Below are 12054 nucleotides of genomic sequence, written 5' to 3'. Positions count from 1 at the left end.
GCACCCACCCATGCATGTGCACGCGCACACATATACATACAAAGTTGTACTATTTATTTTGATTTCCTTTTATAAAAGTTTTGTAAGAAAGATGCTTATAGACTTTTATAATCTTACAGCTGTAGAGATTGTTAACATTTTGGAAGATAAGACTTAAAGTCTTATCTTTTTATAATCTCTTCATGAACACATTTTTAGTTGATGTGAAGAAGTCTAATGTTATTTTTGTATTTTCTTTTATTTATTTATTTTTTTGCCAGTCCTGGGCTTGGGCTCAGGGCTTGAGCACTGTCCTTGGACTCTCTCAAGGCTAGCACTCTACCACTTGAGCCTCAGCACCACTTCTGGCTTTTTGCTATGTATGTGGTACCAAGGAATCGAACCCGGGTCTTCGTGCATGCTAGGCAAGCACTCTACCACTAGGCCAAACTCCCGGCCCTGTATTTTCTTTTCTCAATATATATGACTGAGTTTATTTTGAGAAGTTCTGTTGGTTTCTTACTACATTTTATCAGGTTTTTTTTTTTTTTTTTTTGTCGGTCATGGGGCTTGAACTCTGGGCCTGGGTGCTGTCTCTGAGATCTTCAGCTCAATGCTAGTGCTCTGCCACTTGAGTCACAGTGCTACTTCCGGTTTTCAGGTAGTTAATTGGAGATAAGAGTCTCACAGACTGTAGGGACTTTAGTGCTGGGGCTGGCTTTGAACTGTTATCCTCAGATCTCAGCCTCCTGAGTAGCAAGGATTACAGGTGTGAGCCACCACACTGGCAACATTTTTTTAATCAGTTTTATAGATTAAATCTGTAAATTCTATATGTCTTTGATGAAAGGATTTCATGCCTTGTTATTTTCTGAGATTCTGTCCAGACAATTTAACAACTATTAAAGATTGACAGTCCAATGGGTTTGAATTAAAACTTTGAGTGCTATTCTATCAGAAATACTTCTAGATAGAAAGTCCTCTCTTCTTTCATTCTAAATGTCTTGCTCTGATTTGGAAAAGTAGTAGGTGAAGACTGTAAGCTTGCTACAAGATTAAAGATTACATTGGAAAAACTGACCACATCTCATTTAGAGCATGAGATAATAAATGGAAATTGTGTATTATTGGTGAAAAGATGTTATTCATTTTACAGGAGATAGTTGTAGTCACTGGATGTATTTTAGTGATGCAACCAAAACAAAAAACGGATGGGCCAATGAACTGTTACATGAATTTGAGTGCAACGTTGAAATGCTTAAACAGGCTGTGAAAGACCATAATATAGGTTCACCTCCCAAATCTCCCACACATGCCTCTCCCCAGCACACACAAACAGGTATTTTACCTATTAACATTATAGCATTTTCCTAATTATGTGTGTGTGTGTGTTCATAATGTATTTTTTATAAAGTAGGTTTATATACTTTTATAATTAATATAACCAGTCAGAGTAAAGAATTTTTCAGACTGATGGTAGATCTCTCATTTTTAACATTGTAGGAGAATAACTTCAATGTGTGAAAAATAAGATTCCTATTTACACAGGGGTAATTAGTCAGGTGCTAGTAGTTCACACCTGTCATCCTAAGATCTGAAGGATCAGGGTTCAAGGCCATCTGCCAAAAAAAAGAATGGTTATAAAAAGCATCATTTCTGTGTTGTTTTACAAAGAATTTTCAGATATATAATCTTGTTTGAGAAATTAATGTTCGCCTACATTTTCAGTGACTCTTTTTGTTTTTTTGGCAAGACTGAGATTTGAACCTTGAGCCTTGTACTCCACTCCTTTGACTTACCCATTTATTATAACATGGCTGACACTACTACTTGGGTCATGCTCTAGTTCAGCTTTTTGCTGGTTAATTGAAGGTGGAATTTTGAGTGTTTTTCTCCTGGGTTGGTTTAGAATTGTGATCTTCCAGAGCTTAGCCTCCTGAGTGGTTAGAATTATAGGTGTGAACAACTAGTACCAGGCTTCTATCAGCTTTCTGAATAACATAGAGAAACTATTAAAATGAATGTTGTTATAAATTAAAAAGAATTTTTTTCCTTGTAGAGAAGGATTCCACTCTGAAAAGCAGTTCTAGAACATCTTCAGTATTATCTCAACAATCAAAAGCCAAGCTTATGTCTAGTTCTGTTGTGGTTAGACTTGCAGATTTCAATGTATACCAGGTATGTTTTATTTTTTATCATTAATCTTCTCATGAACACTTTCAATGTCTTTTACAAGCAACTTAAATAACTAATTGCCACTGTTTTATTTTAAACACATTTGACCAGTTTTGTAAAAAGACTCAAGAAGGGGGCCGGGAGTTTGGCTTAGTGGTAAAGTGCTTGCCTAGCATGCACAAAGACCCAGGTTCGATTCCTTGGCACCACATACATAGAAAGAAAAAAGCCAGAATTGGTGCTGAAGCTCAAATGGTAGAGCTCTAGCCTTGAGAAAGTCCAAGGACAGTGCTCAGGCCCAGGACTGGCAAAAAAAAAAAAAAAAAAAAAAAAAAAACTCAAGAAGATAGAAAATATCAGCTCATAATCTTTGTTTAAATAGTTACTTAGAATTAGCCAAACTCTGATGACAAGGACACATTACTTGAAGCTGCCAACACTGTCTTAAGATGTCTCATATCACAAAATCTACCAACTCACTATTACTTTTATTATAAAGAAGTGGCAGAAATAAGAACCAACTGTAGGACAGAATGCATGAAGCAGAATCTGGAAGGGTTCCGAATGTTAAACTTTAGGCTGGGGATGTAGAGATAACTAATAACATTTATGAAGTCCTAGAGTCAAATCCCAACACCACATGTAGGTGTGTGACAATATACTTGAAATTTGTATTTGAATTCGGTGTAAGGATAGATTGATAGCAGATTACATGAAGCTTTCAGCCTCTATCAAACTGTCAAATGTGACCATCCTCACCGAAGTCATTTTGCTAGCAGAAATGACCAGTTGCACACATGAATAGGAAATGACAATGCCTAGTTAACTCAAAGTAGCAAGGACAAAGAGCTCCTCTTGTGACCAAATTTTTTATTGTATAGTTGTCTGTGTGGGAGAAACTAAAGTGCTTTTTCTATTTTATTAAACTAGTATGTATTGGCCAAAATATTCAACAGATAGAAGCATTACTTCACACACATTGATACCCCTTCTCATGTTTTTGTCCCCGTTTCCCTCCCCCATATCCCCTTTTTTTAAGCAAATAAAAGTTCATTTGATAATCAAATAAAGCCATGAAAGTAGCAAGACAAGAGCCCCCAAAAGCAATCCTGGTTTAGTTTTACTTATTTATTTTTTGACACAGTGTATTATGTAGTTCAGGTACTCCTCAAACTTGTGATTTTCCTCCCTCATCCTTCCATGTACTGATGTTGTAAGATACATGCCACCCTATCTGCCTTTGTGAACTATTTTTTTTTTAAATAACAGAGTTCAAGCCAGGTGCCAATATCTCATGCTATCTTAGAAGGCTGAGATCAGAGGATTATGCTTTAAACCCCAGAATGTCTTTGAGACTCTTCTGTAATTAACTACTCAATAACCACAAATACTACCCAATTAACCACCCAATAGCCATCCTGAGCAAAGAAGCTCAGGATGATGACTCAGGACCCGCATAAAACAACAACAAAGCCTAGCAAATTTCAGACATACCATTTCTAAATTGTTCCAATTTATGATGTCTGTGGCCTTATCTGAAAAGTATTCATTTAACTTTCATTGTCTCCCAGGTCACATTTGATAGTTACAAAACAGTATTGTCATACTTGAGAGGCGTGCTGCTGACATCTAGTGGGTAAAGACCAGCAATGCTGCAGGACAACCTCTCCATTAAAATAGTGCCAGTTTTGAGTAACCCCAATTTAAGTTATTTTCTCATTGTGCAATTCTATGTTGTAAGACAAGTAAAATCATAGAGTAATAGACAATGGGAATCACTCATAATAACTTAATTACTGAATAATGAAACCTCATAGGGGCTAGTGTTGTAGCTTAAATGGTAGAGTCTAACAGGGCAAGGTCCTTAGTTTAATCCTTAGAACATGAGAGAGGGAGAGAAAGGGAGAGAGAGAGAGAGGGGGGGGGGGGGAGGGAGGGAGGGAGGGAGGGAGGGAGGGAGGGAGAGAGAGAGAGCGAGCGAGCGAGCCCTCTATACACATACCATGCATGCACTAAAAAATAAAATAATAGTAAATAATAGATAATAAAATCTTAGACTGAGCTATATGTGGTGGCCTATAATACCAGTACTTGGGAGATAGGACAAAAAGATCATCAACTCCATGTCGGATTGCGTTATGTAGCAAATTCTGTGACATCCTGGGCTACGTAAGAAGGTTTGTCTCCCAAAATAATAGATAGACAGATAGAATATTCTTTCTAATTTGTATAACTTACTGAGGGAGAAATATATCTATTATAGTTTTTATATGTGATAAAAGTATTTCTAACTATGTAATGTAAGAATTTGATTTAATGTTATAAAATATACTGATAGAATGTTTAGCTATTACAGGATGAAACACTGTCCATGGAAAAAGTATTGTTCTCAATGTGAGAAATATATACATCTGTTGTGTTGGGTACAGGTGGCTTGTACCTGTAATTCTAGATACTCAGGAGGCTGAGATCTGAGGATGACAGTTCAGAGCCAGCCTAGACAGGAAGGTCTGTGAGACTGTTATCTGCAATTAACCACCAGAAAACTGAAGTGGAGCTTTGGCAAAAAGTGTTATCTTTGAGCAAAAGGGAAGAAATATGTACATTTGTTGAATTAATGGGAAAAAATAAAACAACTTTGAGGTCCATATAGGTCTAGTAAATTAGCATAAATAAATGTATATGGTACTGAGGAATTGAACTCTGGTGCTTAGGCAAGTACTCTACCACTATGCCAAACTCCCAGCCCTAGTTATGTTATTTTAAATTAATTATTTTGGTATATGGCAGTTTTCAATTCAGTAGAATTGAAATTCAGTGAATTCAGTATATTCAGGATGTGCAATCCATACTACCATTCATTTCATGAAACTCTTAGATACTTGTATTGGTTCTTATAATAATAGAGAAGTTATGGTGAAGAATTATTATGAAGAACATTCTAAAGAGGCATTTGGTCTTGAGGTCTACATCTTGACTCTGCCATTTATTATATCATCACTTATTTTCTTGTTATTTTACGGCTCAAAATAAACTTGTAAGGAATATTGTACAAAGCTAATTTTGTAATTGCTAAAGATTCAAAATAATTATAGTGTTTTCTGAATATTTTATTGGTATTATTTTAATATAATATGAAGTTAAATATAGAAGTTTACATTAGCAGTAAACCATTGACAAACGATTAAAAATAGTTTTACAAGACTTTGAAAATAATGTCTAAGATGAATAAATTCTTTGGAAAAAGCCTTTGTTCAGTACTACTGCAGCACATACATTTTTTCCAGGTCTCTACAGCAGAACAATGTCGTTCTTCCCCTAAAAGTATGATTTCCTGCAACAAAAAATCCTTGTATCTTCCACAAGAAATGTCAGCTGTCTACATAGAATTCACAGAATATTACTATCCAGATGGAAAGGATTTTCCAAGTAAGAGAGTTTACTGTTTTGCTATTAATTTGTCAGCTATTTGAATTTATTTTTGCTAAATTTTGGAGTTTTATAAGTATATGAAAGGCAGAAATTACTCTTACCACTGTTTATAGATCATAATTATAATATAGCATTTGTGCTGATATTATTTGTTCATGTTTTCTTTTCCCTCCTTGTTATGGCATTCTTTTTTGGTGCTGGTCTTGGTCACTGTTCCAGAGCTCTTTGGCTCAATGCTAGCACTTTTCCACTTGGGCCAGAATCCATTTCAGGTTTTTTGATGGATTAGTTGAGGACACGAGTCTCACAAACATCCTGCTCTGGCTGGCTTTGAATCTTGATCTTAGATCTCTGCCTCCTGAGTAGCTAGGGTTACAGGCACAAGCCATGGTACTTGGCTTTTTTGTTTATTAATACTTAAAAAAATTTTTTCTTCACAGTTCCATCTCCTAACCTATATAGCCAGCTGAATGCCCTGCAATTTACTGTGGATGAAAGAAGCATTCTATGGCTAAATCAATTTCTTCTGGACTTAAAACAGAGTCTTAATCAGTTCATGGCTGTGTATAAGTTGAATGACAACTCAAAATCTGACGAGCATGTTGATATTCGAGTGGATGGATTAATGCTAAAGGTATTACATAAACAAGTGGCTATGAGCACAGACCATTTTTATGGAAGATAACTTGAATGCATTATAATTTCTAGTCTATAAGATGAAGGTTCAAATAGGAATTTACTTCCTCAAAGTACTAATTTTTATTTTGAAATTTCAGATATAGTTTTGATTCTCAGTTATAGAAACTTTAAGAGACTGCTCCTTCCCCCTCCTATTTGTGTGTGTGTGTGTGTGTGTGTGTGTGTTCATTTGGAACAAAGCTATAGCCATAACATTTAAATATTGAGTAATTTTTTCTACTTGAGAAGTGGTAAAAATTTTTTTCTGAGAAAAGTATATAACAAAATTTTAAATAAGATGAGCTGTATTTCTTTTTCATTTATACCATATTCAGTGTTAGTTTCCAAGATAATGGAAAGCTTTCATTGTTGTTTGTTGTGGGGCTTAAACTCAGGACCTGGGCTTTTTTTTTTTTTTTTTTTTTGCCAGTCCTGGGGCTTATACTCAGGGCCTGAGCACTGTCCTTGGGCTTTCTCAAGACTAGCGCTCTGCCACTTGAGTCACAGCACCACTTCCGGCTTTTTTTCCCCCTATGTATGTGGTACCGAGGAATTGAGCCCAGGTCTTCATGCATGCTAGGCAAGCACTCCTGGCCACTAGGCCAAACTCCCGGCCCTCTCCGAGTTCTTTTGCTTAAGTTCTTTTGCTCTACCACTATGAGCCACAGCTTTACTTCTAGTCTTTGAGTGGTTAATTGGAGGTAAGAATCTCACAGGGACTTTTCTGTCCAGGCTGGTTTTGAACTGTGAAGCTCAGATCTCAGCCTCCAGTATCTCCTTTATAATTGTTCTTCATTCCTCCCAACTTCACTCATCCCCTTGATTTTGCTTTGATTGCATAGAATATAGGTTGAATATTATGATGACTTCTTTCCCCTCTTCCTGTCTTTATTTATCTTTTATTTATTCAATTTTTTAAACTAGTACTAGGGCTTGAACTCAGGGCGTGAGCACTGTCTTAGTTTGTTCACTCAAGACTGGCACTCTGCCACTTGAGCTACAACTCTACTTCCACCTTTTTAAATTAATTCAAAATAAAGGTTTCACAGAGTTTCCTGCTGGAATTTGCTTCAAACCTTGATCTCAGCCTTCTGAATAGCTGAAATTACAGGTGTGACTTACTGGTACCCAGAAAAATGCTGTTTTCTTTTTTATTTAAAGGGCTTATACTTGGGGCTTTGGCACTGTCTGTGATCTCTTTTGCTCAAGGCTAGTGCTCTACCACTTTGAGGCACAACAGTGCCACTTTTCTAGTGGTTAATTGTAGATAAGAATCTCCTAGACTTTCCCGCCTGTGATTCTTAGATCTCCTCCTTCTAAGTAGCTAGGTATGAGCCATCAGTGCCTAGGTCAAATTTTTTTTCATATATTTTTTTATTGTAATTAATAGAAGGGTTACATTATATTCACCAGATGGAAGGTGCATTACTTCACATACATTGATACCCTTTCTCATGTCATGGTCCCCATTTTACCACCCCCCCCATCGCTCATGTTGTTTACCCCCTTTCCTATCCAATTTCAAATAATCAATCAAGCATATATACAGTGTATCAGATAACAAGGTGAAATACTGTAACAATATGAAATAACCAAGGGACAGCAAAAGAGATGAAAGATAACAGTACATTAAGGCCACAATTACTCATTATATGGCGTTTGTTTCTATATCTGGAGGTCCTTTCATTTAGTATCATACTATCTAGGTTTTGTTCTATTGTAAATCTCTGCTAGGAGAGCCCAAGGTTTCTACTGATTATATCCAATGAGGGAAACCATTGAGCCTATGTTCTTTTGAGTCTGGCTTACTTCACTTAATATGATTTTTTCTAAGTCTTTCCATTTCCTTACAAATGGGGCAATGTCATTCTTTCTGACAGCAGCATAGAATTCCATTGTGTATAAATACCACATTTTGTTGATCCACTCATCAACTGAGGAACATCTGGGTTTATTCCATATCTTTGCTATGGTAAAAAGTGCTGCAGTGAACACCGTTGTGCTAGTGGCTTTAGTATGTCCTTGTTTCTGGACGGTTGGGTAAATGCCAAGTAGTGGAATTGCTGGGTCATAGGGGAGTTCTATGTTTAGTCTTTTGAGGAACTGCCATACTGTTTTCCATAGTGGTTGAATGAGTTTGCACTCCCACCAACAGTGTAGTAGTGATCCCTCCTGGCCACATCCCCTCTAGCATCTGTTGTTATTAGATTTCTTGATCCTGGCCATTCTAACTGGAGTGAGCTGGAATCTTAGAGTTGTTTTGATTTGCATGTCTTTTATGCTGGCTCAAAATTCTATAGATATTTATTTATTTATTTAGGTCAGTTGGTTGTGAGGCTTGGGCTCTGGGCCTGGGCACTTTCCCTGAGCTCTTCAGCTCAAAGCTATTGTCCTACCCTTGGGCTTGGGTGTTGTCCTTGAGCTCTTTAGCTCTAGGCTAGTGCTGTATTCCTGGAGCCTCAGTGCCACGTCCAGTTTTCTAGTGGTTAATTGGAGATAGCTTCATGAACTTTAGTGCCCAGGCTGGCTTTGAACCATGATCCTCAGATCTCAGCCTCCTGAGTAGCTAGGATTTACAGGTGTGAGCCACAGTGCCTAGCTAAAATTCTCATTATTAAAACAACAACAAAAAACCCCACCTCCCTTCCACTATTTTAGCAAGTAAAATAAAAATTGGAGATAGATGAAAATGTCAATTTCTAGGCCTATTATTGGTATATATACTATATGCCTTTAGTCTATTTTCTGTGAAATGATGTTAGTAAAACTCAAGAATTTTATGGCAGGAATTTTGGAAAGATTCAATCAAAGATTTTATAGAATTCTGTATTAAGTGGCATGTTTTCTAATGTATAGTTTGCCAGATTAGAATTACATAGTAATCTTCACATTTTTTTGGCCAGTCCTGGGGTTTGAACTCGGCCTGAACATTTTCCTTGATCTTCCTCAAGGCTAGAGCTCTACCACTTGAGCCACAGCACCATTTCTGGCTTTTTTTTCAATGTATGTGGTACCAAGGAATCGAACCCGGTCTTTGTGTATGCTAGGCAAGCACTCTACCACTAGGCAAAATGCCTGGTCCTACTCTCTTTGCTTTTTTTTTTTTTGCCAGTCCTGGGCCTTGAACTCAAGGCCTGACACTGTTCTTGGGCTTTCTTAGGGCTAGATCTCTACCACCTGTGCCACAGCACCACTAATGGCTTTTTTCTATGTATATGGTACCAAGGAACTGAACCAGGAGGCAAGCACTTTACCACTAGGCCAAACTCCTGGCCCCAAGTCTTTGCATTTTTGAGTATGAATAGTAATAAAACAAGTCACTGAACTCTTTGTTGTAAATATTTTTGAGGATTGGATCATCTCTTGAGAATTAGTATAGTAAGTAATTTGACCTATCATGTTAGGGTTATTTTCTTTCTTTTATTTTGAATGTAAGTTTATTGTAAAGGTGTTGTACAATTACATAAGTAAGGTAATGAGTACATTTCTTCTCAAACATTGTTAACCCCTCTCTCATTTTCCTTCTACATTCCCTTCCCACCCTGAGGTCCCCGGCAAGTTGTAAAGTTCATTTCCAACCTAGTGTCTTGTGAATATTGCTGTTGAATTGGTTCACCTTTTATCCCTTGTCTCTCACCATTTTGTTATTCCCCTACCCTTTCCCAAATTAGGTAAGTATAGAAATACTTGGAGCTAAAGTACTTTTTTATGAAATTTTCAAACTTGGCATTTTTTTGTGTGTGTACTTAAGAGCATAATACACATTAAGTAAAAACTCATTTAAATGTATTCTTTTTCTGATTTATCATACTTTGTATACATTTTACATGTTTTCTTTTTGAAGTTTATTTTTAGTTGTCAATCCTTTAGTTCTCTTATATTCAGTTTGTAAAAGATTTGAAAGAGAGGTAGTGTTTTATGCCTGGACAAGAAAATAATACTTGTGGAGAAAATGTCAAGAAAATCTTCCTAAGTTAAGTCATGTTCTTCTTTAATCTTCAAGATATGTGGGCTTATAAATTGGACTAGATTGTTATTATTATTTTTTTTTTTACTTTCTAGATTGTCATTCCCTCTGAAATGAAATCTGAATGTCATCAAGATCAACCACACACCATTTCTATCCAGAGTTCTGAAATGATTGCCACAAATACAAGGCACTGTCCAAACTGTCGGCATTCTGATCTAGAAGCTCTATTTCAAGACTTCAAGGATTGTGAATTTTTTAGTAAAACTTATACTAGCTTTCCTAAGTCTTCTGACAATTTTCATCTTCTACATCCAATTTTCCAGAGGCATGCCCATGAACAAGATACTAAAATGCATGAAATTTATAAAGGGAATATTACTCCTGAGTTGAATAAAAACACTCTTAAAACTTCTGCTGCCATGGATGTTTGGGCAGTGCACTTTTCTCAATTTTGGATAGATTATGAGGGCATGAAAAGTGGGAAAGGAAGACCAATAAGTTTTGTAGATTCATTCCCTCTATCTTTCTGGATATGTCAACCAACAAGATATACAGAGTCACAAAAAGAGCTGCATAATTGTAATCAAGTATCTCTAAATACATCCCAAAGTGAATCTAGTGATCTGGCTGGCCGACTAAAGCGTAAAAAGCTCTTGAAAGAGTATTATAGTACAGAATCTGAACCCTTGACAGATGGTGGTCAGAAACCTTCATCAGATACACTTACAAGCGTTTCCTCTTCAACTTCAGATGCAGATATTCATGTCCTGGTTCATGTTCATAAACATGTTAGTATGCAGATCAACCACTACCAATATTTGCTCTTGCTTTTCCTACACGATTCACTTATTCTTCTTTCAGATAATTTAAGAAAAGATGTGGAAGCTGTGACTGGAAGTCCTGCTAGTCAGACATCTATTTGTATTGGTGTTTTACTTAAAAGTGCAGAACTGGCTCTCTTGCTACATCCAGTGGATCATGTCAATACTCTTAAGTCACCTCTGTCTGAAAGTGTGAGCCCAATGGTTCCTGATTACTTGCCTACAGAAAATGGAGAATTTTTATCTTCAAAAAGAAAACAATTTAGTAGTGGTATAAATCAAATAAGAAGTGTAACTGTTAATCATATGTCAGACAACAGATCTATGAGTGTTGATCTTAGTCATGTCCCTTTGAAGGATTCTTTGCTTTTTAAATCAGCTAGTGATACAAATCTGCAAAAAGGTACTTCTTTTCTGGAGTATTTATCAGATAAGCATTTAGGGAAAATAAGTGAAGATGAAAGTAGTGGACTTACTTACAAGAGTGGCTCAGGAGAAATTGGATTACAAATAAGTGACAGAAAGGATTCATCTCACGCAGATTCAAATAGTGTCTTGAACTACAGAGAAGGCTCAAAAATGTCATCGTTTGGTAATGACAGTCATCAAAACACCTTTTCAAATAGTTTAACTAATAAAGGAAATGAAACCATAGAGTCCATCTTTAAGGCTGAAGATTTGCTTCCAGAAGCAGCTTCACTCCCTGAGAGCATGGAAATGAGTAAAGAAGGATCCACGGTTAAAACACTTAAGTCTCAGTCATCTTTAAGGTAACAACATGCTAGTAAAATTTGGCATTCCTTTGTTTCACTAAGTATTTGTGCATATGAATGTATGTGTTTTGGGGCAGATGACTCACGACCAAGAATATTTTTAGAGTTGCTGGAAGGGGTAGATTATTGGAAATTTGGGAATTCTTTGAACTTACACATGGAAATAAATTCAAAACCTTGTGGAAACTATGTATGTATTTAATAATTTGTAAGATAAATATATATC

General features: G+C 36.4%; 1 protein-coding gene across 2 annotated transcripts in view; it reads left to right on the top strand.

Moving 5' to 3' along the window:
* Bltp3b (bridge-like lipid transfer protein family member 3B) overlaps positions 1-12054 on the top strand; it is a 71692-nt gene that overhangs the window by 44037 nt on the left and 15601 nt on the right. For both annotated transcript variants that reach the window (XM_090328476.1, XM_090328477.1), the window contains 5 exons: positions 1136-1318; positions 2039-2157; positions 5442-5583; positions 6027-6220; positions 10327-11825. In XM_090328476.1, coding sequence (XP_090184602.1) covers positions 1136-1318; positions 2039-2157; positions 5442-5583; positions 6027-6220; positions 10327-11825 — 2137 coding nt within the window. The remainder of the gene's footprint in view (positions 1-1135; positions 1319-2038; positions 2158-5441; positions 5584-6026; positions 6221-10326; positions 11826-12054) is intronic.

This window comes from Megascapheus bottae, chromosome 2 (assembly GCF_031878675.1).
Source record: "Megascapheus bottae isolate mThoBot1 chromosome 2, mThoBot2.hap1, whole genome shotgun sequence".
NCBI lineage: Eukaryota > Metazoa > Chordata > Mammalia > Rodentia > Geomyidae > Megascapheus > Megascapheus bottae.
The sequence above is the reverse complement of the archived record's forward strand: the minus strand, read 5'-3'. Positions and strand labels throughout refer to the sequence as shown.